This window comes from Eschrichtius robustus, chromosome 4 (assembly GCF_028021215.1).
Source record: "Eschrichtius robustus isolate mEscRob2 chromosome 4, mEscRob2.pri, whole genome shotgun sequence".
Classification (NCBI taxonomy): Eukaryota; Metazoa; Chordata; class Mammalia; order Artiodactyla; family Eschrichtiidae; genus Eschrichtius; species Eschrichtius robustus.
In genome coordinates, this window is record NC_090827.1 from 36,411,304 (window position 1) to 36,438,591 (window position 27,288).

General features: G+C 44.8%; 1 protein-coding gene across 5 annotated transcripts in view; it reads right to left on the reverse strand.

Moving 5' to 3' along the window:
* Nucleotides 1–955: 955 nt before the first annotated feature.
* Nucleotides 956–27,288, reverse strand: part of ZNF827 (zinc finger protein 827) — a 178,342-nt gene continuing 152,009 nt past the window's right edge. Inside the window, exons 9-15 of one of the 5 annotated variants that reach the window (XM_068542577.1) lie at nucleotides 22,674–22,811; nucleotides 19,517–19,688; nucleotides 18,475–18,641; nucleotides 8,920–9,111; nucleotides 8,381–8,558; nucleotides 6,352–6,384; nucleotides 4,761–4,848 (exon numbers count right to left, since the gene is read on the reverse strand). In XM_068542577.1, the coding sequence (XP_068398678.1) occupies nucleotides 6,369–6,384; nucleotides 8,381–8,558; nucleotides 8,920–9,111; nucleotides 18,475–18,641; nucleotides 19,517–19,688; nucleotides 22,674–22,811 (863 nt within the window). In that variant the 3' untranslated portion in view covers nucleotides 4,761–4,848; nucleotides 6,352–6,368. Of the gene's footprint in view, nucleotides 4,849–6,351; nucleotides 6,385–8,367; nucleotides 8,559–8,919; nucleotides 9,112–18,474; nucleotides 18,642–19,516; nucleotides 19,689–22,673; nucleotides 22,812–27,288 lie in introns of those variants that run through there. The other 4 variants (XM_068542578.1, XM_068542576.1, XM_068542579.1 and 1 more) reach the window with 4 other exon arrangements.

The following is a 27,288-nucleotide window of genomic DNA, read 5'->3' on the forward strand; positions in this document are numbered from 1 at the left end:
CAGCCATCCCCAAACAAACTGAGTATTTGAATCAAGTGAGAGAACTTGATTCAATCACTTAAACACAGTTCCTGGATGAACAAATGAAGGGGAGAATAGTGTCTGGCCATTTTCAAAGTGGGTTCTCCTACATTATCTCATTTTATAAAAGGTAAATTTGATCTTTTTAAATGTTAGAGTGAAGCAGTTCAAAATTTCTTCCAACAAGCCAAGGACGTTATACTTAGAAGCATGCAAATTGTGAACCAGGCAAAATATTCTCTTTTGCTGCTTTATATTTTTCATCAACCATCAAGGATTCATGGGGGAGTTCTCTAATGGACAGAACTTAAAAATGGATTTTTAAAAAAATTGTTTCAACGTATCAGTGTGCTTTCTCACTCTCTCTCTCTCTTTCTCTCTTTTGGGCTCAGTTTCTTTCTCTGGCACCTTCCTTTGAATGGGGAACCCTTACTTGCATTTGGATAGATTATTATTTAGCTTGCAAAGCATATCATTTCCCCCCTCATTACAGTCTCATAGTTGCCAGACTTCATTAAGACAAATGGAATTACTCATCTGCTTCTCCCCCCTATGGCTATGGGGTCAATAAAATGCTGTTAAGCAGGAGAGGGTAAGGCTGGTGAACACTTTTAAATGTCACTAAGTATTTTCAGGAAGGAGCCGGCCTGCAGCTGTACTGATTGATGGATACACTCTTGATCCTAATGGCCATGAATGATTTACATAGTAACAGTTTGCATTAGAACCATGGTTGTTCAAAACTTGCATTTTGCAGTAGTTATAACTAGTAGTGGACACTTCCTTAACTTATCTAAAATACACTGAAATGTGAAAATCAGAACAAAGCAAGACAAAACCGTGAGATTAACAAGTAGCCAAGGATGGCACCCAAGAAAGAAAAAGAAACAAGAGTATAGCCAACCTTTTTTTTTTTTTTAATTAGAGTATATTATACTTCCAAACTGGATACACTAGAAATTGGCAATGCAACATAAGATGCAAAGGAATATACCAGTTACTGTCAAAATGACCCTGTACAGCCTTGTAATGCAAAAAGCTTTATACAATACAAATTTTCAGTAATGTACATAAACCTTGACAGTATGATCATCTGAACATAGTATGAGGAGTTAAAAAAAGGAGAGAAGAAAGTGCTGAGAGCTCTAACTGCATTACTATATGGAAAAATAAGCTAGCTTTCATTGAAGAATGCATAGTGAAAACAGAATTGAAGTTAGTTGGCAGGTGACTATCTCAAAGACATTAGTGTTCTACACGGAAAGGATATCTATGGAATACATCCTTCCCTGAGTATCAAACTGCAAACCAAATTCAGGGGTACATATTACTTCGGTGGAGTCTGAAAAATGCTGTAGATTTTTCTTTATTAATAACAATAATAATAATATAAAAAGTCAAACAAACTCCAAACACACCTTTTCTCACTCAGAAAACTTTTATAATTTACCAGAAAGATGGATGACTCTTTCCAAAGTGCTAAAAAAGTTGCCCAATTACATTAAGCATGACTAAGTCATTCAAATACAAGTTCAGTGGCAAGCATCTGAGCGGTAATTGTCTCCTTCCAAAACCCTTCTTGATCTTGAAAGTTTCACCCTAGGACCTCGTATTGCACAAGTGGCATGCTGTAAAATCCGCAGTTTAAATTGTCAGGGCCACCCTTCAGGTTTTTAACCTGCTGGTGCTCACGTGGGATTCGCCCTTCTGCCAGCCTCTGTGGGATCACCATGGCCCTCTTTCCTGACATCACTGAACTTGTAGTTGTGAAAGCACATGATTAGCCAAGTGGCACATTCTCCATTATATGGGGAAAAAGACGTGACTTTAAAAAAACCAATCCACCCATAAGCCCAGTATTCTTGGAGTGTATTGTCCATAACTGTCTATAGTGTCTTTTACTGAGACATTGATATGGCGACGTTGAATGACGTTTCAAACGTGGCCAAGAACAGATGTCTCTGCTGGAAGATGACCCAGGGTGCGGGAGCTTCCTGCCCTAGCTGGCTCAGCTTCCCTGCCCCTGGAGACATCTCCTTAGTGTAAACAGGTTTGCCAGGGCTGGATGACTGGCAAGGGAAGTGTAGCACACCTGCTAGGTCTGGGGGAGGAAGGGTGGGTACAGGGGACGACCATGGTGTGGACAGAAGGTACAGACTTCTGGACTCCTGTAGAACGGTACCAATTTCAAGGGGAGCTTTCAGTGAAGCAAACTGACTAGAGGAAGAAAATTAGGGATGCTTTTATTTTCCCCCGGTGGAGTAGATGAAAAAAAAAATCCCAACCCTAGGATAACACATGATGGAAAACAGCAACGCAGTAAGAAAGCATTCCTCCTGTACACCAGTTCTTCAATAGATAAATAATATATAAACTTTTATATTCCAAACTTCTCATTATTATACAAAGCACATTTCTTTCTGCTCTTCAGCCTGTTTCATACTGGAAATTCTGTTGTCTTAAAAAATACAAGCCATTAACATGTTTAGCCAAAGATTCTTTTCCTTTTCTTCTTTTTAAATCACCCATTACTTTTTAAGAATAGCAAAGGGCTGTACAACAAATCCATATCTGCTTCTTGCTGCAATAAAGTGCTGCACATAAGTTGCCATTTTAATGACCACAAAATAAGAGCTTTAAATAAGTATAAAGTTAGCTTCCTAGCAGGTTATATCTACCAGGTGTTAACAAAATGGAATACAGAATTATTAATAACATGGAGAATACTGCTATAGCCTGACGACCTGCAAACACAATGGAAATGTCTCAGGGGCATAAACTGAACGGTAGGACTAAACAGCACCTTTCTGTTGGGTCGTTATATGTCAAAGAGGTTATGACAAATGTTTCAAACATACAGTCTACTCTTTCCATAAAAAAGGTACATTTTCTTCCTTTTATTTTACTTTTCTTTTTTGCAGATGAGAAACAAAAACTAGTGCAAGACCAAAAGCACTGTGCAAAACTGCCATTTCTTTTTTAGTCTGAGCATTTATACCCAGAATTTATCCAAACCCCTTTTAATCTCCTTGGCTGGATTTATCAACCATAAAATTTTTCACTCATACAATTTTTCTTTTCCTGCAAACAAATGGTAACCACTGACTTAATACATCACATACATATATATATATAATCTGCCCTTAAAAAAATGATGCACTGTGTGTGTGTACCATACACACTGCATACGTATGGACACACACACAAAACACACTTAAGTGTTGTGATGTTGGCTGCAGCGCTGCAAGCTATTTCTTCCAGATGGGGCTCTCAACTGCTCGCATCTTCATAACCAGAGATGCGAGCAAAAGGTCTCCAGGACTCCGTCGGAAATCTCAGGCAGCACTGAGATGTCTACCATTCCTTCATCGCCTAAGCACCAGGCCCTACCACTCTGTAGCCACAAAATAGAGAGGGAAAGGTAATGAAGGAGCTCGGGGAGCGACTGCCGTGGATGAACAACCCAGGAGGGCAAAGAACGTTCATCCCTGTGAAAGAAGCCAGTACGAAGAATGTGCAAATGTTATGGCACACGACACACGGCTGTCTCTTTCCAAATCCACAAACGCCCACACGCCCCATTCACCCAACAGAAAACAAAATGCACCGGTACAGAAGCTTACGAGTGCTGATTGCTATTAAGGACACTCTCTTTAGGGTTTAACAAGACGAATTTCCTTTCAAAGGACGGAGAAGGGCTGAGGGTGGGAGTGTGTGGCTGGGGAGGCATGCCTCTGAAGGTAGACGGATGCAGTAGGTCACCTCTCTGAAGATCGGATAAAGCAGCTTTCAGGTCAATGCAATAGGTATACACACAGAGCCAATTCTCTATTCCTCACTAAAGATATACAGTACACGTGGTCAGACCTGGGCGGGTCTGTAGGTTTTGCAGCAACGTACACCTGCTGGGGTTGTGTTTAAGTTCTGTGAGTTTTGTGTTTTTGTCTCTGTCTCTTGGTTTTTGGTACAGAGCCCGGCTGCCCTCAGACAGTCTCCGCTCTCTCTCTCAGTCCGAGATAGGCGAGGAAGGAGTGTTTGGGGGACGGGATGCTGGGCGGCGCAGTCTGAGGTCGGGGAGGGTGGAATGTGAGATCCAACTGGTTCTTGGGATATAACATGGTCAAGGGAATGAGATGGGCGAAATCCGAGTTCCGGTACTTGTCAAAGCGCAAAGGGGAGCCATTCAAGGGCAAGGCCTTGAGTGCCAGGTTGGGCTCGGAGCCGCCGCCGCCGCTGCCGCCGCCGACACCGCCGTGGGCGGCCGACAGGGCCACGGTCTGCAGAGCCTGGGAGGCGGACATGACCGACAGGGGAGACAGGAGGTGGCGGGCGCTGCCGACCACAAGGAGCGGGGCCCCGGGGCCGGCGGCTTCCTTGGGGGCCGGAGCCGGGCCCTTCTTGTCCTCCTCGGGGCTGTCCGCGCTCTGGTGCTTCTTGACGTGGCGGCTGAAGACGAAGGGGTGAGTGGTCTTGAACAGGCACTCTTCGCAGCTGAAGGTCTGGCGCGGGGCGTGCTTCAGCTTCTTGTGCAGGTTGAGATTGTCCTTGCGTTTGCAGCTGTAGCTGCACTGGTCACAGTGGAAGGGCCGCTCCCCGGTGTGCACGCGCACGTGCTCGATGAGCTTGTTGGCGGTCTTGGACAGGTAGCCGCACTGGTCGCACTTGTAGTGGTTGCCGAGGCGATGCTCGCGGGTGTGCGTCTCCAGCTCCAGCTGGTTGGCCTTCACCGTCTGGCAGATCCGGCACTTGTACTCCATCTTGTAGTGGGTCTTGAGGTGGCACTCCATGGCGGCGGGGCGGTTGGTGGAATAAATGCAGAATGGGCACCTGCGGGCGGGGAGCGGGGGGAGGGGGGGAAAGCAAGGACAGGGGCGGGTCAGCCACGCGGGCTCGGCGGCCGCCCGGCTGCTCCCCGCCTCACCAGCCTGCCCTCGGCCGCCCGCCCAGCTCCGAGGCCCGGCCTGCCCCCTGCCCAGCCCGGCCCTGCCGCCTCCTGCGGGGGGGGTGGGGTGGGGTGGGGAACGAGGACCCTCTTCTGGCTCTGCGGCGGACGGAGCCGTCCCTCGGCCTGCTCGGGGTCTCCTGGCTGCACCCGCGGACGCCGGCCCCCAGGAAGGGGAGCAGAGCCAGTGCGGGAGGGGGCGCCCGGCTAAGCGGTTCTCCCCTCCGTCCTCCCCGCCCGGCCCCTCGGAGCCCTCCCCGGCCCCCCCAGTGGCCTCGGCCGAGGGCTAACCCTCACGACCTCCCCTCGAGATGGGAGCAACACAAAGAATCGACTTTTCATGCACCACACCAAGCACACGCAGAAAGGCTAAGAGTTTTGAAGAACAGCTTATAGGGGGAGAGCTACCTCCAGCAAACAGAAAGTCGTAGGGGTCAGAATCGTGCTGATTAAAGGGTGGTTAGGACGAGAAGGCCTGGGTGTGTGTCTGCGTGTGGGAGTGTGTGTGTAGATGCAGAGACCTGTGCTCCTAAAACCTGTCTCCTACAGCCCTGGGGTCCCCATCAGGGAAGGGGGGGGGGAGGACCAGCAACGGGCTCGTCAGAAGGAAGCCCACCCACCAGCCCATCTAGGAATGAGGGAGGGGGGGAGGGAGGCGACTGCTCTCTGGAGCTTGAAGACATTATTAATGCATTATTAATGATTAGTGTTATTACGTCATGGAACTAATAATCATCCAAAGGGATCATAAATCCTCAGCGGGCAGGACCGTATCCCCCTTTTCTTCTGCATTCTCTGCAGAGCTCGGTAGAGTACTCAGCACATGGTGGGCACTGATTCATTACTGGACTGGTCTCTACAGGTAATTTAGGCAGAGTCTATCCAGAAGGGCCGGTTTCAGTCCCAGCTCTGCCGCCTTATCGGGCCGGCTGTGCCCTGGGACAAAGCCTGGGTCTCTCCATCCTAGGCAGTGAGGCTACGCTACCCCCAAGCCTCCCGGCTCTCCGGAGGGGCGAGGAGGACGGGGAGGGCAGGTTTACGGATTCTGCTGAGCTTCGCTCTGTAGAAGCTGCCGGGCTCGAGTCGGTGGCTGATATGATAGCTGTAGCGTGTGTGCTCTCTTTACCAAAAGAATGCAAATGCAAAAGTGGCTGCCTCGGCTCTGGCCTGGCACCTGCAGGGCAGGGCCTGGGAGTGAATCGTCCTCGGAGGGTTTGGAGAGGTTTTCAGCAGAGCCCAACACACCCAGTGCCCGTGCACTGCTCCTCAGCACCAAGCCCGCCGTTAGCCTCGGAACCTCAGCTCACAGAAGAGTGCACACGAGAGAAATATAAAGCCCATTCCCAGGTCAGGTGCACACACAACCCCTACGCCAAGCTGGGCCTTACCTAGAGGAGTCTGAAACTCACCACTGTCCTGAGCTACGGCAAAAGAAAAATAATAGTATAATCTTATTTGATCTGCATTATGAACAGGATATAGAGTACAAGCAGTCCCATCACAGAAAAGCAATTTAGACATCGGCAGTCTGTTTCACGTTAAGGACATTTCTGTGACCCACGGCTCAATCTTTCTTTCGCTGCTCAGGCAGAGTGCTAAGGGTTTTCCGTGCTCCCGTTATTTATCGTAAAGACACTCTCTCAGGCAAATTAATGCTCTGATACGGCAAAGGGAAAACAAAACAAAACAAAACAAAGATGCACTGTACAGCCAGAAGGCTTTAGCAATTTTTTCAAAGTATTCTTCTACTTGGTCATCCTAGAACATAAACTATTACATAGGGGACCATTAGCGCTGTACGGGAAGTGGGCTTTTACACCCACAAAAGCAACAGCGTTCACTCTGCATCCTCCCCAGTGGGTCGGAGGCTCGGGACTCCTTAGGTCCCCGAAGAAAGGGGGCCTGACTGGCAAAGCCACAACTGGCTGGGGCCGCAGGTAATGGGTGTGACTGGGCGTCTGGGCAGGGCAATGAGTGCTACTCCAACCACGGAAATACATGGCTTTTTTTTTTTTTTTTTTTTTTTTTAAACATGAGTACACAAATATCTAGAAAGGGACAGTGGGAATAAACCAAATCAAATTCCCAAATAAGCTCGTGCTAGGCATTTCCCATTTACTGGTGGTCGGGAATGATAATCGCCCCTCCCTCCATTCCATTTACCCACCCCTCCCCCTCCCCCCTAATCACCCCCAAGGGTGAAACAAAATGGGATCCAACGGTAGGTGTTGCTCCTCTGGGCAAGTTCTTGAGGAGGGTCCCCCTGACCAGGCAGGAGCCCGGGGAGTCCATCCTGCACGGAGCCCCCGACTCGACTCCCAGGCTCCTTCTGGGTCTCTCCACCCCTCACCCATTCAGGACAGTCATGCCACTTCTCTGGCAAGTTGTGAGTTTCAAAGATAAAAAAGGTTTACAAACAAAAGGTTTTTTTGTTCTTCTATTAAGTACAATGTCATTTTTCATTCTTTTAATAACATGATCATTTCAGCCAAACATGAATAATTATGCTTTGAAAGTGGTATGTCTTTCTGTGCCCAGTGACAGATGCTTTTTTCTCTTTACTAGACCGTGAGTGCCTCATGAACAGGGACTCTGATTTCAGAAGCACTGGGAAGATTAAACTCTGCTTGTGCTCGGACGTACGTTTCCCGAGGGTGGAAATTATGTTTTATTCCTTGTTTGCCCTTTAGCACCTATTATCAAGCCAGACACACAGTGCATTTGATAATAACGGATGGGTCTCTCTTCAGACCAGAGGGCTTGTTGCAAATATTGGTTAATGATGATGCTCATTGTCTAGGTCTCTGGGGATCTGTGAAGAACATGTGACCGGAAATGTCAGATCTCACGAAGGCTACACCAGGGAGATCCCAATTCCAGCTCCTGGGAAGGCATAAGGCATCTGTGCAGGAAGACACGAGGCACATGATCTTTGCATGAAAAATGGTGCCTCTTGCCTGTTCACACTGGCAAGGATCCGATATTTGGGGGTGGGTGTGTGTATGGGGTAGCTGTGGTGCTTATTTAAAAGACTTGCGGCAAATCATCTAAAAAATAGAGGGTGAAGTGCAGTGTCAGTGTAATGATTTACACCTGGGGACACTAACCCCCAAGTCCCTTAAAATCAAGTCTGAGCAAAACTCAAGCAGTGTAGGATGGGTCTACCCTTGCAGGCCTGTGCCGAGCTGCTTCAGCAAGTCGCCTCGTGAAATGTATTCTCCTGCTGATATCTGCCAACCTCTTGGGGGGCAGATCTAATTCCTATCCAGCTAAAGGCAGCAGAGGTGCCTAACGCCCCCCATGACAAGCCCCCCTTCTCCATGACCCCAAAACCTTCAGGGGAGGGGATGGGGTAGGGATGGGGAAAGGGTGTTTAATAAACAACACAGTAAAAGGTTCTGTACTTGCTTTCCTTACTTGAGCCCACCGGTGGGGACAGTGTGGCATTTCTTATGCTCCAGCAGCTGTTCGGGGGTCTTCATGAACTTGTGGCACACGTCACACTCAAACATCCGGGTGATGAGGTGGATCTGCAGATGGCGCTCAAACATGTTCTTCGTCTTGCAGACAAAGTTGCAAAAAACGCATTCGAACCCTGAAAGGACCGAGGCTGGGTGTACGGGTGCATGGGGCAGAGGGACAGGAGGGCAGGAGTAGGACAGAGACCCCCCACCCTCCAGCTGTACCCTTCCAGGCACTGTTCCCTGCATCTCCGGGCTAAAAGGAGTTAAACATACAGCTTCGGAATCAATGTCACACTCCCCATCTTTCCACCCCATATACAGATGCAAATCAAGCCAAAAAGCACACGTAAATTTTAGATGATACGTACTATACTGTTCCCAGGCCTAATATCTGTTTTCCAACATCACTTCTGTCAAGGGCTTATTCTCAAGACTGGGTCATCCCCGCCAGAGTGGGCAGGGTTGAGTAGATCAGCCCACCTCCTCCCTTACCTTTCTCTGGCTTTTCCTCACTATTCAGTGAGGACTGGCTCCCAGGCACGACAGAGATGACCAGCAGGTTGTTTCCGCTCTTGTTTTTCTGGGAGCTGTCTGAATCGTCTTTGCTGTTGGCTGAATCACTCAGAGCTGAGAGGGAGGATGAAGAGGGGCTGTTTGATTCACTGGGGGTCTTCCTGTCTTCCCCTGAAACATTAAAAAAACAAACAAACCCAGGTCTGTTATTTAGGAGATGAAAACCCTAGAATAATAGCAATTATGGGTGGGGGATTTGGGGCCTCATGTCTACATCATCATTCAGGGAGCACAAGCTGAGGTTTCCAGCTCTCCCAGCGCTGGATCCCAGGTCCCAGTCACCTATGGTGATGACACTAGTGGTTCTCGGGCCAAAAGTAGATATTCAATTGGCAAGTGTGTATTGGCGTCTCATAAGAATTAAAATAAAATGACAACAATAGCTAAGATGAATGTGTTACCAAGTTCTAGAAACTTTAGATGCGTTAAATGGGTTATCATGCTTTAAATGCGCTATCTCATTTTATCCTCTCAAAAATCCAACGAGGCATGACTATTATCACCCCCATTTTACAGACTAGGGAAGGGAGGCACAGCCAGGTTAACATGGCCTTGGTCACGTGGCTAGGAAGTGGTGGAGCAGAGATTTCACTTGATCAGGCTCTAATGTCCATACTCTTCATCAGGGCACAGGACTCTCCCTCAAAACCAGGAGTAAACAAGTCAAGAGGCCACTGAAATCTAGTGTCAGGAGACTTCTGCTACCATTCAAGATGGAGTGTCAGAGACGGGATTTACCATTGCTATTTATCAACTGACAAAAAGCAGACAAAATTTATCAAACAACAGTTTTCACAACATTGGACATGAGGCAATAAAGAGGAGTGACCCCTGAGAGAGAGGAAAGAAAACAGGCAGGCTCTAGGTTTGCCCTGCTTCCTGCCTTGAGAGACTTTCCTTTCCAGGCTGCAGTGCAGGGTTGGGGAATGGCCTGGCAGACTCACTGAGTTGAGGAGATAGAGCTGAGGGTCTGAGGAGATTAACATGGCTGGACTTTGCAGGACAGAACACCAGAGAGGAAAGAGCAGCACAGGAGAGGAACCTGGAGACCTGCAGAGGGTCCCTGAAGGACATTCAGCAGAGTAGGGGTCAGAGCATGTGTGTGAGGAAACCACCCAAAGTTAGAGGGAAAAAACCCATCTGAAAGGCTTAGAGAACAGCATCTGTTTCCACTGGCCAAATTAGAAAAACTCATAATTCCCAAGGCATTGAGTAGAAAACTGAGGAAGATCTTTGAGTAGTGGGTAATGATTAGCCCTCGATGGAGCACTGCTCCAGACCTGCCTAACAAATCATAAAAGCAAGACCCCAAAAAGATCAAAGTTGCCAAGTAATTAACTGAATTCTAAGACAAAGGTCAAGAATATTTATAGGAATATAAAATATATAGTGCCCAACAAGGTAACGACCACAATGTCTGATATGCAAACAAAGATTATCAGCATGCCAAGAAACAAGAAAACACAACCCAAAACGAAAAGAATAATCAGCCAATCAAAACTGACCCAGAACTGACAAAGCTGTTAGAATTTGCAGGCAAAGACATAAGAGCAGTTATTGTAACTGTATTCCACATGTTTGGAAAGTTAAGTAGAGACATGAAAGATATAAAAAGATCCAATCCAAATTTCTAGAGATGAAAGTTACAATGTCTGAGATGAAAAATGCACTGGGTGGGATTACCAGCAATTTAGACATGGCAGAAGAAAAGATTAGTGAACCTGAAGAAATAGCAATAGAAATGATCTGAAATGAAACACAGAGGAAAAAGAATCACAAAAATGAAAAGGGCATCAGTGAGCTATGGGACGCCTGCAGGTAGCTTGATAGAAGTTCAGTTGAAGTCCCTAATGGGGTAGGGAGGGCAGAAAAAATATGTGAAAAGGCCAAAATTTTCCCAAATTTGAGGAAAACCACAGACCCACAGATCCAAGAGACACAATGAACCCCAAAGGTAAAGAAATCTATACCAAGGGACATCATAATCAAAATGCTCAAAATGAGTGATAAAGAAAAATATCCTAAAAGCAGCCGGAGGGAAAAAGCTACATTACGTGCAGAGGAACAAAAGTAAGCATGACAGCAGATTTCTCACTGCGAGCAATGCAAGTGAGAAGTAGTGGAGTGACATCTTTATAAAGTACTGAAAGAAACAACTGTCAACCTGCAACTTTATACACAATGAAAATATATTTCAAAAATGAAGGCAAAAAAAAGTCAAAAGAATTCATCACCAGCAGACCCAAATTATAAGAAATGTTAAAAAAAAAATCTTCAGGCAGAAGGAAAACGACACCAAATATAAAAAAATGATCTACACAAAAAGAATGAAGAACACTGGAAATGATAACTGCATGGGTAGATAGATGAATTTTTCTTTCGATTTAAAATCTCTTTAAAATATAATAAAAGTAATTTTGTTTAAAAAATAATAACAAAGTATTATAAGGTTTATAATAGGTAAATGTATGACGACAATAACATAAAGGCTGGGAGAGAAGAAGTTATTGTGAGGTTCTTATACTACATATGAAGAGGTATAATATCACTTGAAGGTAAACTGTAATAAATAAAAATGGACATTATAAACCCTAAATAACTGGAGAGCTATCCATTGTAAATGTTCAAGAGACTCAATATTGTTAAGACATCAATTCTCCCCAAGCCAATTTAATGCAACCCCATAGTTTTAGGCTAGGGTTGAAAATATAGGGAGACTGTGCTTCCCTTCCCTTCAAATCAGCCAATTAAGTAATCTAGTGATTTTAAACTCTAGAAACAAAGTTCCTTTATTAGGAGATTAAAAATATAAATCATATTTTATATATAGGCATAAAAAAATCCAGAAGTAAACAAAGCTGTAATGGTGGCTACATCTAGCGTATGAAATGATCAGCCTTATGCTTGTTTTCTTTTATTTGGGTTTTCAACATTTTCTGGAGTGACCATAAATTACTTGTCTAATTAAAAAAAGTTTGTAAAATGAGGAAGGGAAAATATTTACTGGCTTACAATGTTTTCAAGTCCTGTTCCTGTCAGAGCTGCACTTATGCCCAGAGTACCCAACCCTTACTTCAGTTGACAATTTTAATTTTCCTTTTAATTTTACTTTTTGGGCATGCCCCACGGCATGGCATGCAGGATCCTAGCTCCCCAACCAGGGATTGAACCCACGCCCCCTGCATTGAAGCTCGGAGTCCCAACCACTGGACCGCCAGGGAAGTCCCAAGTTGACAATTTTTAAAATCTTGTTCCTTAGCAGAAGTGAACTTGGTTCCTGGACAGACAGTAGGTGACCTCACTTACTGACCCACGAGAACGGATGGAACATGCCTTTAGAATACATTCCTCCCTTGGTACAAGGAAAGCCAGCACCATGATTGCCAGTCTCTTATCTAAATATTGAACCAGTTCAGTCACATTTTGTAGACAAATAGAATATTTTCAGTGGGGGCCCTGAGTCCCTGACATTGCTTCAGCAAATCCATCCTCTAAGACTAGTCTTATCAACAGAATATTATGAGTGATTATTTTAAACTAGTTTTTAGAATTAAAACAGATAATTTTAATTACCATCTTTAAGAATAGCTTCAAGTACCCTCAGGCTTACGGCACTGGGGAGAGCTCCCTAAATTAATAAATGTATAAACATAGAGGTGCCACGGCAAACGCTCTGGGCTACAGCATGGGGAACAGCCCAGCCCACGCGCTCTGTAATCCCTCATCTACACAGCTTCCTCTCCCCTCAGTTCACATCTCCCCTCGCTGTGTCTGTAGGGAGTGAGCCAGGGCGCCCTTGTCAACCCAATCCAAGGCTCACTGCAATCCAAGCCATCACTGATCTTCAGCATCGCAAAGATTTTTGGTGAAGGACACCTGTGCACAGGTAATGCAACCTCAAACACTGGGACAGCCAACGGAAGAGAACGTGAACAACCTAAGTATTTCGTAATTTAAAATGACACAGATTGAGAGACTGAGACCAGAAAACAGTACCCACCCTCTTGCTGCCTCAATACGAACAACATTACATTTTTGGTATTCTTTTTTTTATTTTTGAAAAAGTAAGCATCTTTATTTTTAAATTGTTGTTGTTAACTGCATAGTGGTTAAGAATAAGCATTTAAGACAAATATCACGGGCTTCCCTGGTGGCGCAGTGGTTGAGAATCTGCCTGCCGATGCAGGGGACACGGGTTCGAGCCCTGGTCTGGGAAGATCCCACATGCCGCGAAGCAACTAGGCCCGTGAGCCACAACTACTGAGCCTGCGCGTCTGGAGCCTGCGCTCCGCAGCAAGAGAGGCCGCGATAGTGAGAGGCCCGCGCACCGCGATGAAGAGTGGCCCCCACTTGCTGCAACTAGAGAAAGCCCTCGCACAGAAACGAAGACCCAACACAGCCAAAAAAAAAAAAAAAAAAAAAATTAATTAATTAATTAAAAAAGAAAGACAAATATCACATGATATCACTTATATGTGGAATTTAAGAAAAAGGGTACAAATGAACTTCTTTACAAAACAGAAGTAGAGTCGAGTCACAGATGTAGAAAACAAACCTATGGTTACCAGGGGATAAGTCGGGCGAGGGATAAATTGGGAGATTGGGACTGACATATACACACTACTATATATAAAATAGATAACTAATAAAAACCTGCTGTATAGCACAGGGAACTCTACTCAATACTCTGTAATGACCTATATGGGAAAAGAATCTAAAAAAAGAGTGGATATATGTATATGTATAACTGATTCACTTTGCTGTACACCTGAAACTAACACAACATTGTAAATCAACTATACTCCGATAAAAAAATAAAGAAAAAAATAAAGAATAAGGACTTAAGATCCAGAATACCTGAGTTTGAATGCCATCTGTTCCACTCAGCAGCTGTATGAGCTGGGACAAGGTATGTACTTTGTGCCTCAATTACCTCATCTGAAAAATGGGAATAATATCAGCACCTGCCTCATATGTTTGTGGTGAGGCTCAGATGGGTTTTTATATGCAAAGCACTAAGAACAATGCCTGGCTCATGGTAAGCATTATTGAAGAATATATTATTATATTATAAAATATAACATATAATATTTACAAAATATAATAATAACGATAACGAACACTTTGTATTTTCCCATGCTGTTTTATATACCTGGCACACAGTTGGTGCTCAAAAAATTTATGAAAATAATTATGAATTAATAGTTTTAAATGATATTATTATATCCATGGGGTAAACTTATCCTACTCTACTTAAATATTTCCTTAAAACTGAATTTTAAGTTAAAATTAATATTCCACTGGCTGGTTTTTTTTTTTTTTTTTTTTTTCCTACAGATAAATTCCCAGAAGCAGGATTACTGGGTCACAGCGCATTACATTTTCAAGGCTCTTGGTATATACTAATTAGTTTTCAAAAGTTCTACCACTTTGCAAGGCCATGGCCACAGGAGGATCGGCAGCTTCTGGCAACAGTGGGTAACATTGCAAGACGTGCTCCTAACTTAATAGGTGAAAGATAAGCCACTTGTGAGTTTTAGTTTGACGGCTAGCGAGGTTGAACATTTTTCCTGATGTTAAGTCCTTAGCTTTTATTTCTTTTATTGTGAATTGACTGTTCATGTCCTTTGTGAATCCTTTAATTGGAGACCTAAAGTGTTTCTTACCAGTTTATATGAATTTTCCGTGTTGTAAATAGATAAGCATTTTGTCATTTTTACAGACACATTTTTTCAGACTGTGGGTTTTTCTTTTCCTTTTCCTTCTCTTTTGCTTTGCTTTTGCAAACAGGAGAAATTTTCCTGTGTCAAATCTCCTGATTCTTCTCCTTCGTGATTTCTTCTGTCACTTAAGCTTTTACAAATCCTTCTCACTCTGGAAGTTTGAAAAATATTCTATTTTCTTCAAGCCTTTCTAGGGGTGATTTGTTAACAGGGATTGGGTAAGTCATGTGGCACTTATTTTGGTGTCAATGTGACGTGACATACAGATGGTTGTATTTTCCAAATAGCTATTCAAATTCCTCAATGCCATTATTGCAACATTTAAAGACTGCAGCAAAATTTGCATTAAGGAAGCACCAGAGGGAATATTTTATCTTGCTGATGTTCACTGCAGGGACAAGGAGCCGTGGAGGAAGAGGGTAAGGGAGAGTCACTGAAGAAACACTAAACAGAGGAGAGTTCCTCAGATACCCGCTCAGCACGTCATTCACAAGGGTGCCTTGGGTAAGAGTAGCCAGTAACGGAGTATGAAGAAGGATGTGGATTCTGAGAGAGACTGAGTAAAAATCTGCTATTCATTAAAGCTCATCCCGTAGATCACAACTTTACTAGGTAACAAGAAAGCACTTCAGATCTCCTAGGGTACTGAAATAAAAGATGCCCATTCCTATGACAGGTAAATCAAATGAGGGAACAAGGCTCACAGAATTAGAGAATCTCAGGCCTGTCTGGCATCTCCTACTCATTAAAAAAACTCAGGGAACAGATGGAGGCCCAGAGAAGTTAAATGAGTCCTTATATTCCCAGAGCTATTTACAGTAACATGGGGTCTAGAGCCAGGATCTAGAATTCAACGTGTGCTCTCCTCCATCCCAAGTAACTTCTTCCACATAGAGTACAGGCAAACCTCGGAGACATTGATGGTTCGGTTCCAGACCACACCAATAGAGCAAATATTGCAATAATACAAGTCACATAATTTTTTTGGTGTCCCAGTGCATATAAAAGTTATGTTTACAGTATACTGTAGTGTATTAAGTGTGCAACAGAACTATGTCTAAAAAGACAATGTACATAACCTTAATTTCAAAAGACTTTATTGCTAAAAAATGCTAACCATCATTTGAGACTTCAGCAAGCCTTGATCTCTTTGCAATAGTAAAATCAAAGATCACTGATCAGAGACCACCATTAACAAATATAATAATAATGAAAAAGCTGGCAATATCGCAAGAATTGCCAAAATGGGACACAGAGACATGAAGTGTGCAAATGCTGTTGGAAAAATGGCACCATTAGACTTGCTCGACGCAGAGTTACCACAAACCTTCAATTTGTTAAAAAAAAAAAACCCCAAAAACCTGCGAAGCTAAATAAGGCAAAGTGCAGTAAAACGAGGTATGCCTGTATATACATAAGTTAGTAGACTCTAAGGTCAGGCAAGGGCCACGTTTCAGTAGTTTTCTTACTTGGCGTGCACATGTGTGTGTAGATGTGCTTGCACACTTATATTCATTCACTGGATGAAGGCTTACTCCCCACCTACACTGTGCAGCCACTGCTCCAGGTGCTGGAGACACAGCAGTGCCTTACATAAGCTCCTTATTCTCAGGAATATATATTGTTATCTATATTATACAGCATACATACTGCTTTATATCATAACTTTGCAATTACACAGCTTACTGATTACAGATGTAGACTGACATATTTTGGGTTAAATTCAAACACCTCAAAGCAGCAGCTAAATAAGAGAAACCCAAACTGTGGGGCCATAAGCTTATAACTGGGGGTCAGCAAACTATAACCCTTGGGCCAAACCTAGCCTTGAGTTTTTGTAAAGCAAGTTTTAGTGGAACACTGCCACGCCCACTCATTCGCACATCGCCTACGGCTACTTTCCATCCAATGGCAGAGTTGAATAGCAGTGACAGAATCTGTTGGCCTGAAAGCCTAAGACAGTTACTGCCTGGCCCTTACAAAAACCTTGCTAGCGCCCCTGGCTTATAAAATAGGATAGAACCTTATTGCCTAATAGCAGCAGCACTAAAGGCTTCTACTGCGTTACAAAAGAAACTTCTTTAATGCATTTCACTCTGGGCTCTCTGTGCTAACAAGCAAGAATGTTCTTCCCAGCTAGAACAAGGGTCCCACCATCTCAGAGGGAACAAGATCTTCACCGTGTTCCCTGTGGCAATTAGGAGGTCAGTGACCTTGCGTCAGTTGCTTGTGAATGTGAAGTTTCCAGTGATGACAATTAAGTGGTTCTAAGTCCAACATCTTTCCAGCCATTATGGTTTCTATAGTTTCCTTGAGGTGGGGTGGAGAGAGCTGTGGATAGGGGAGGGAGGAGAGAAGTTCTCAACTGGGTTTAGGCATACTTTGGGGTGGAGAGGGTTAGAAGAAAGGAAGTGTAACAGACAAGAGAAAAAAAAAAATCTGAAAGCCAGTGGAAATGGAAGAGAGGCTGGCCTTTCCCTCCACTGGCCACTCCAGAAATGCTGAATTTCATTTGTCTCAATGCGGGTTTCCCAGCTCACCCGCTGCCCACAGTACTAATATGGTTATGGTCAGACAACTGACTGTAAAAACGGCACCACCTCACTCAGCATAACGGTTCTCTGCAGACCTCCGAGTCATAGCTGCTCCGCTTACTGACAAAAGCAAGCTTTTATTGCTGCTGGCACCACGGAGCCAAAGCGGCCAGTAAAGCACAGAGAGATACTTCTCGGCCGTGCACATTGTCAGCTCAGCTGTCAGGGAAATTCCCCTTCCCGAATCCTTCAAGGGCCGAGGATGCAAGGGGCTGATCCACCGCCCAGGGCTGGCAGTCAGCAACATGAGCTCATGACTTGTAAGCAAAATGCAGGGGGAGCTCCTCTTTGTTGTCATTTAATGACGCCACGCTGGTGTCATTTGTAACCATTACTTGGGAGAGGACGATTGCGTGGTGAAGTCCAAATGTTAACATCATTAAATGGATGAAGTTAACCAGTATGGCCAGAGCTTTATAGGAGAGGAAAGTGCTGGCAAAGTCTTGGCCGCAGGCTAGAGAGCCACTGAGTTGTTTCAGGAGAAGCTGGCTTTCTTTGCCCCTGAACAGAGCTGCCATGCATCATTCTGGAGGGGGTCAGGGCTGCAGTTTCAGCGAAGAGGGGCAGAGCCTGCAGAACTAGGTGCACAGGGCTCTGGCCCCGCAAAACAGAAAGGGGCAGCCCTCTGCCAGGGTTGCCTGGGGCTGTCAGAACAGCAGGGTCACAGAGAGTGGGCTCTAGCATGAAAGTGTTCTGGTCTGAGTATCTGCAGTCACTTCCTGGTTGTAGACCTTGGAGAGAAGACCTGACCTCTGTTAAGCCTCAGTTTCTCACCTATATGGTATGCCCACGATGGTACTGACCCCAGAGGGTTGTTCTAAGACTTAAATGAGATCTGGGGCACAAAGGTGCAAGTCTGGGACGTCATAAAAGCTTCATGACTGTTACCTACGATGGTGATGACCAGGATGAGGAACAAGCAAACAGCCCTCGCCTCTCCACCGCACCTGAGCCGGTGAATCTGTCAGATTGGCGAGGCATAAGCCAGGCCAGGCAATGGCCTTGTGGATACAGAGGGATGCGGCTCTGCTACCCTGAGGAAGTCCCTCCTTCGGGAAGGAAGTGTCAGTGTCTCACGGCGATGAGGACGCCCATGCCAGGTGGGGCGGTGGGGGATGGAGGAGAGGCGGGTGAGAAGGGCAGACGGGGAGGGTCACCTGTGTGCTTGGTGCCGATGTGCGCCTTTATCTCCGTCTCCTCCATGGTGACGAAGTCGCAGGCCGTACAGCAGATGGAAAACATCCACTGCTCCTTGTCGACGTGGAGTGACATGTGGCTGACAAACTGGACGTTGAGCTCCGTCTCAAATCCGCACACGTGACAGCTGTACGGGACGAGAGAAGGGTGAGCTTCTCAAGGGAGGCTACCCGGTTGCACGCGGTACACTCCGAAATCTGGACCTTGACACGTGTTTTCCTCCCACCAAAAGGCTTTGCATTAGAAAATTCCTCCACTTTCTGGGACACCTCTGAAGTGGTCACTGTGCCAGACAGACTCAGAGCCAGCGTAATGTAACCATCCCATTCATGCTATAACTATGCTAAATAATCATAAAGTTAATTAAACATTACAGATTCCAGATGCTATACATTAACCTAACTGATTCCTTCTGGCAAAGAGATGGGGGGCAGCCTTGCCAAGATATCAGCAGAGCCGGTGCGCTGATAAACTCGGGCAGGATTCGACAGCAAGCCTGAAAACTCGGGATTTTATAGCAAACAAACCGAATATTGATTCACGGTTGAATGTGGAAGAGAAACATACCATTCCAGGTACTAAAGGATAGCACAGCCAGGGGAAAGTATGCAATACTTCCAGGGCTATTCCTTCAGGGTTCTCAGATTCATTTCTCCTTAGGATAATTCTCAGGAAGCAGCGAGGTGCTCAGTGACAAAGGTGGGAGCTTCCCAGCTGCCCAGACCTCACAGCTAATCACCCCTGAGCCCTGCCACTCTCCGGACTCCGCCCCACAAAGCCACCTCTAAGACCTCCTCCCTTTTAATTAACTCTCCCAGGGCCACCCAAGCCAGGAAGGAGTCAGTGCAACACAGGGTTCAATCCAAGCAAAGTCAATATTAAAAGGAAGCTCAGCCCTGTGACTGAGAAAAGACACTTTGTCGTGTGTGCCCTAGCAGATGGGCAGGGAGTGTTCAAGAAAGTCTGGGCAGCCTGGACCAGCAGGTTCCACGGGCGGCTCACCTGTAATAATAAGGGTGCTTCTTCCCATCACTGCCTTCAGAGGTGACGGCGCTGACGATGTCCTCGGTGTCCGTACTCACCAGCTTCACCGAATGGACGGTCAGGTGCTGGTTCAGGTTTGCACGGCACTTAGCAGCATAGGGGCACAAGTGGCATTTGTATTTTCTTTCCTCTGGGGGAGAAGGGACAGGAAAAAACCCAAACCACTCTCAGAAATGAAATCCCAACACCTTGCAAAAGACCACTTAAGGGTATCAAGGAAAGGAGGGTGGATTCAAATCTCATTTCCAATGGGGACAAAGGGAACACTTTGGAATTTTAAATATCTAAGAAGTCTTCACATGGCAGGTCGCTTCTGCTTTCAGACTTTCAAAGGTGAAAGAAAGTTCCGGGGCAACTGGACCATCTGCTTTTTCCTGGATACCTACAGGCCCCTCTTCCTGATAACATGAGCTCCATGCAGGCTACAAGAATATTTTGTGTGTGTGTGTGTGTGTGTCCAAGCCCCGACATGTGTCAGTCCAGGGTGGGTGCTGAGCTGAGGAAGGGGTTGTGGAACAGCCTTCCCAGGACTGGTGTGTAAGAGAAGCCCCATCATTTTTCCTAAGCTCCAGGCCTGAGTTAGCCAAGAAACAGACACTAATGAAATTAAAGGGACTCAGATGAAATAACTTAATTGGACATTTTCATGCTACATAAATAAAATAAAAAACTTTAGTTGATTTCTTAATAGAAACCCTTTCATAAAACTGACGATGTTTCAGGGCTGTTTCCAGAGTGGCGTTCTGAATTCATTTGATTAATTAAGGAAATTAAAGGAGCAGGCTTTGCTTTTAGGTACAGATCAAGGTAACAGATGGTAGCAGAGGAAGGAAAGAACAACTTCCTTTTCCGTCCTTAGTTCTGAATTTGTAACAGTGGGCTCGCCTTAAAGAAAATACCTGTCTTATCTACTTCACGGGAAAGAGCGTGGAAAAAAATTTGTCTGCAACAAAATGTTGCATCATTATTATAGGTGGTCCCCAGCATCTGAGGTGCTGGTGGCCCGGGCTTCGCGGGGCTGGGGAGGAGCCCTGCAGTACAGATAGAAGAGAGTCTTTTCTTTAGAATTTGTGCATTTGTATTAATAAGTGAGGTTGCTAAGTTTTGGTACTAAGCTTATGATTTCTTCATAAAGTGAACTGTTGAGCTTTCTATCATTTTTTATCATTTGCAAAAGTTTAATAATATCAGAATTTCCTAGTCTCAACCAGTTAAAAAGAACCCAGCTGGGAAAGTTTCTGGACCTGATGCTTTTATTAATAGTATCTCCACCATCTTTCCAAATTCCCCTTTGGTAACTGATTTACTTAAGTACCACCATCTCCCCCCGACCCAGCTTGGGTCAATTTTGGAAATTTTGCGTAAATTATCTATGTCTTCTAAAGTTTTCAGTTGTTTTTTTTTGCCATAGAGTTGCCTTTATTTTCCAATAATTCTTTAACAGCATCTGTATTAAGAATAAGGCTTCCCAACCTAAATGTCCATCAACAGGTGAATGGATAAAGAAGATGTGATACATATATACAATGGAATACTACTCAGCCATAAAAAAGAATGAAATCTTGCCATTTGCAGCCACATGGGTGGACTTGGAGGGCGTTATGATAAGTGAAATAAGTCAGACAGAGAAACACAAATACTGTATGATATCACTTATATGTGGACTCTAAAAAACACAACAAACTAGTGAATATATCAGAAAAGAAGCAGGCTCACAGATATCGAGAACAAACTAGTGGTTACCAGTGTGGGCGGGGAGGGGCAATATGGGGGGGAGGGGGAGGTGCAAGCTGCTGGGTGTAAGATGGGCTCAGGGATGTACTGTACAACATGGGAAATAGAGCCAATATTTGGTAATAACTGTAAATGGAAAGTAATCTTTAAACATTGTATAAAAAAAGAATTAGGCTTCCTTTTTCATTGCTAATTTTGAATATTTCTGCCTCCTTTTCCTTTCTTAATCAGACTTAAGGGATTTATCTATTTTATGGTCTTCTTCCTAGATTTTGTTCTTCTACTAATTCTTTAAGATGAGTGCTAAGTTCCTTTATTTTTGTTTTTCTTCCCTTCCAATTAAAATGTGTAAGTCTATAAATGTCCCGTGGACCAGAGCTGTAGCTATTCGTTCCAGGTTAAGGATGAATGTTCCCCTTTCATTCCTCCTAGATGTCTGGAATTTGTGATCCTTTCCTTTGGTCCAATTAGGTAGGACATTTTATGGATCCTTGGTTATTTTAAATTTCATTTAAGTATGCTCAGAGAATGTGGCTTATAGAACCTCTACTTTTTTTTAACATGTGAAAGTTTTCCTTGTGGTTAAGTATATGACTAAATTTTGTCTTTAGTGGTTTAATCGTTAAGATTAAAAATATTAAAAAAAAATATATATATATAAAGAGAAATTAATCTTGCCATACTACTACTGTCTTGCCTTTTTAAATTTTGTGTGAGATACAAAACTTTTATTTTCTTTGCCATTTTGTTTTGTGTTTCCTGTAAATAAGACACATTTGAACTTTTAACAAGGCTGATCTACAGTGTAAAGATTGAAATAGTTCATTTTTTTATTTTCCATCTTGCTTTTTGTTTGCTATTGATTTTACCTCACTTCTTATTGCCCTTGCTTATTATTGCTGCATTGATTAAGTTACTATTTATTCGGGTTTCCGCTTCCCAACACTCAGAATCAACCATATTTCTCCATTATTATATGTAAATAAAGACAGAGACTGTTTCTCCACCAAGGTGCTCTTTTCCCCTCCGCTTCCACCTACCGCAATGAGATGAATCCAATAAGATGGGGTGCAGCCCCATGCCCTGCACCCTCAAGGTGACAGCAATAAACTCCTTAGAGCTGAGAAATTTTACCTGAACACACCTAAAAATGTGTATCTTTTCTCATCAATCCTCCTTGAACTCAATGGATCCTTTCAATACAAATAAAAAACCCTTTCCAGAGCCTTATTTGAACATGCCAGGTAAAATGGCTTGAAAAGGTCCGGATAAAAACATTTCTACCACTTCCTGGTTTAATTCTCTTAGAGACACAGCTTCCTGATCATGGAGAAGCTGGTGGTCCAGGGAGGGAAGGCCTGGCAGGGAGACCCTGACTCACCTGTGTGCAGAGACAGATGTCGGGACAATGTCTGCTGTCGGCCAAATACTTTCCCACACACGTCACAGGGAAAAAGCTGGTCGTTGAATTTCCAAGAGGGCAACCCATTTCCTGCCTCGAGGACTATCTTTTCTGTTTCTGGGCCAAAAGAACAAAGCAGCATGAGGAATAAACAAGGCAACGTGAACACATTTCAGTTTAGTCAACATTCAGGACTTAAGCAAAGACTTCCTTCTGAAGAATGTGCTGGTAAACTGCAAGTATTGATAAGTCCAAGTAACCTCTGGTCTTCATGCTCAGCTCCTGTCTCTAAGAAGGCCATTCTTGAAAGCTGTGGTGGCACATGGATTCCAATTTTAGTCAAGTCTCCCGTGGTTTCTCTCCTTCCTCACTAAAGGTTAGTGGACCTAACCCTCCAGCAGGTTGACAGCTTGGTTTAGCACTGTGCTCGGTATACAGTTGGCACTCCATAAATAGGTGCTGAATGAGTGAATGGTTGAGTTGCATGTTAAAATTCCAGAAATGCAGACCCTCGCCACCAGACAGTAAATCAAGAAGGCCGAAGCTCAGATTCTGATGTAAAAATAGATGGTTCCATCTCTTGAAAAGAAATACACTTTCACTGCCCTTTATGAAAACAGGCTTTGCCCTGTATTCTGGGTTGTGCAGAATCCTTAATGAGGAACTTAATGTTACACAGACTCAGGGATGGCAACTGCGTACTGCTGGCTATGGTCTGAATGTGTGTATCCCCCCTGAATTCATGTATCGAGACCCTAGTGCTCAAGGCTGTGGTTTTTAGAGGTCGGATCTCTGCGAGGTGCTTAGGTCATGAGGGTGGATCCTCATGAGTGGAATTAGTGCCCTTAAAAAAGAGGCCTCACGGGGCTCCCTAGCCCCTTTGCCACCTGAGGACACAGCAAGACGTAGGCAGTTTGTGTCCTGGAAGAGGGCCCTCACCCGACCATGCTGGCACCCTGATCTGGGGCTTCCAGCCTCTAGAACTGTGGGCAATACATTTTTGTTGTTTACAAGCTACCCAGTCTGTGGTATTTTGTTACAGCAGCCTGAACGGACTCAGACACTACTCCACATAAAACTCCCTAATGCAAGAGTACACAACCAGAATTTCCCCAAAAGTCTCATCATATTAGGGAAAATGACGAGAACCACAAGGTCTTCTGTACCTAATTCGCAGCCATGAATGACCTAAGTGGGCGTTAATACCTTCTCCTGTCATCTTAAAAAGTTTTTATTTTCTTGTCATCATTCATTGAGTTACCTTTAATTTTCTCATCCGTATTTCTTCTCACTGAACTGTAATGGATTCTACAAACATTCCTTCTACAGTAAGGTAAGGAGAGAGATGACAGAGTAGCAAAAAGAGGGAAGGGGACACTTCCACGAGGACACTTGTCTGGACCACTAATAGGGCTTTTGGCCTCAACCCTGAAGAGCAAGACAAATAATTTACTGAGTCAATATCTTGTCCTTTACCTCAGTAAATTCTTGTGAATGTTCCTACAGCACGGTAGTGCTTTATAGAACCGGATACCACATGGAAAGAACTTTTCATAAAAACCAAGTAGATGAAAACATTCAGACCACTGGGCAGAGACAGCATCAGAACAAAGAACTTGATTTCACACAATTCGGTTAAAACTGCTTCCCATTTACAAATACAGGCTTCCACCTGGATCTGGGTGAGTCAACTGGATCAATTTTCATTTGAATTCAGACTTGCCAGATAGTGTGATCTCAGGAAAGAAGTAAATACGAATGTGTGTTTGGAATGGGGCGGGGGATTGATGGTGAAATTGCAAAAATGTTTGCTGTGAGGCACCTGCCAGCCATCCTAACACTGATAAGGCACATTTATTGATTTACCTGTGTTTGTTAAACGTAGCTTTTTGGGCCTCAGAGAGAAGAGCTAGTCTTCTTATTAGAGTAGGAATGCGTGACTACGAACCTCTTCAGGGGAAGGGGCGGAATTTTGGGGGAAGGAAGGTGAAAAGGGAGGTACAGGGCTCTGAGATGTGCGGACAGGAACCCCTCTCAGACGACCGCCCTTGAGTCCAAGCCATGGGCATTTCCACCGCATGGCGCGAGAGGGTATTTTAGCAGCTCCTTTGAAGTGTGTAATCAAAACAGTGCTTCAAAGGAGGATGATAGTAGTAATCATAAGGAGAGATCGAGAGGGTACAGGGTCTTCCAATACATTCACCACAAGAATGAACTAATTGGGTCACAGACTGAACAAGTAGTTGCAATTAAAAAGAAAGACGTCTCTTAATAATATTAGTCACACGCTTGAGACGTTGAAGCATCATGAAAAGTCCAATTCCCTCCACTGGCCTAGAAAATGGTTAGAACCATGAAGGCTGTGCTGCGGGCAAGCAGAAAGCCCACCTGCAGCCGTGGAGGCAGGAGAGGCACCACGGGGGCGGCCAGGCTTGGTCAGCCACACCCCTGGGGCCTGGACCCCAAGCCCTGTCCAAGGACCGGCTCCTTGCCCCGCTTGCTGTCTGCATTTGCTACGGCCGCCCGTTGTCATTTCACACGCAGGAGCAAGGCAACCTGGCCGTAGGAGCCTCTTCCCAGAACACGACCTTGAAATCACAGCGGGGTGAGGCTGCAGGTGGAGGTGCAGGGGCGAGAGGGGAATTATCACTTTGCCTAAACAAGTACTAAAGTAAAAGGCCTGCTCTCCTTTTCCCAGAGCTGAAATTGGAGCTCAGCAGATGCTACGTCCTCCCACATTTCCTGGAGATGGTGTCAGCCACATGCCATGGGAGAAAAACACAGAATTTTTTGATTCTTCCTGTCTCTGTGTATGTACCACCAAAAGCTGTCCATCTGGTTCCAGAGTGATATCTGAATGTGATGGACACCCAGCAAGGCCAGGCTTTAGAACCACCACAGCCTGCCTTCTGGAAGCCGGACTGGCCCCATCACCGTGGAGAGCTGCCAGCTGGGACACCGGCTCTCCAGGAAGCATTCTGGAAGACAGCAGCGCACTCTGTCTGCAGCTCTTGAGGATCGAAAGTTGCCAGAAACATTGAAAACTATTTAAATTGTGAACCTATTGATAAATGTTTATAAAAGCGGATGCGTAGGCCTGTACTGATCTCTACGCGTTAGCAATACAGACTAACCCTACATTAAGCAGATCACTGCATGGACAGTGGCGAGTGTCCCCAGGGTGTGCGTCTTAAAGCTCAATTCACAGTCACAGGTAATGTGCTCCATCGCCTTCTCGGAGGAACCAAACGAATTGGCCTGGTTACCTCTGCGGTCACATGCTACAGGTTTAACAAAAAGATATCACGATTTGATTTGTGTGCGTGTGGACACTGTGAAAGCTAAAATTGCCATATTTTAATGTAAAGTTTTCCTGTTCTTTGACTTTTGATAAACTTTGGAAACCAAAAAAAAAAAAAAAAAAAAAAAAAAAACCACAAAGACCTCAAAGATCTTTCTGGAATCCCACTGCCTTAACTGAGTCATCATCACTCACCAGGATTGTTGCAAAAGCCTCCTAAAGAGCCTCATGGGTACCATTCCAACAGCCCCTCTCTCCATTCCAACAGCCCCTCCTCATGGGTTCCAGAATGATCTTTCTGAGGCCCAGATCAGGTTATGTCTCGTCCTGTGTTCCAATGGCTTCCCCAGACCAAACTCCTGCGCATGGATCCTGAGGTCCTTCATACTCCGGCTCCAACCATCTCCCCCCTTCAGCTCCCCACTTCACCTCCCACCATCCAAGGGCTCCGTGGAGTGAGCGACTCACCTTTCCGGGAACAAGCTAGTGCCTTTGGAGACATCAGTGCTTTTGAACCAACTATGCCCCCCCCACAGCAGCTACTCCCCACCTTGGCACCTCTTTCTGCACCAAACTCCAGCTCATTTTCAAGCGCTATCTCAGACTGCATCTCCTCGGTAAAGCCTTCTCCACTTCCCCAGGTAACGAGTCATTTCCCCTTCTCTGTCCCAAAGCACTTTTATGAATACTCTATTGCGCCACTTTACCTGATATATTATTTGTTTACAAATCTTCTATATTATATGCATCTTTTTAATACAGAGTACCCAGCAAGTCCAACACGCGGCGGTGCTCAGTAACTATGTTCGCTGGCCTCCTCTCCCTGTTCGAAGGTGCGTCACTGAAGGAGGGGGTTCTGCAGGATTTATCTGTGCATCCTCGGCATGGGCACAGTGCCTGATACACAGCAGGTGGGTAGTAGATAGTTGTTGAAGAAATGAATGACTGAATGAAAGGATCCAAGTGGGGCAGGGAATAAACATTATTCTTATTTTATAGTGGGAAAGACTGAGCCCTGGAAATATCATTAGTTAAGGCTAATGGCCAATTCAGGGTGAAAAATAAGGCTACTTGCCTTCTGAATGGTGTCTTAACTCAACCCAAGAACCGTGATTGAATGATTTTATTAGTGGAAATGTTTGCAGTCCTGAGCCATATCCCCAAAGGTGCTCTGTCCTTACTTCTTCCCAATAACAAGCCACAGGACTATTCTCTTCAAGACAAATTCTCTGGCAGATGCTGTTTTTTGGTTAATCCAATAGTTATTCTCAACTTTCCTTCTCCCTTGTCTAT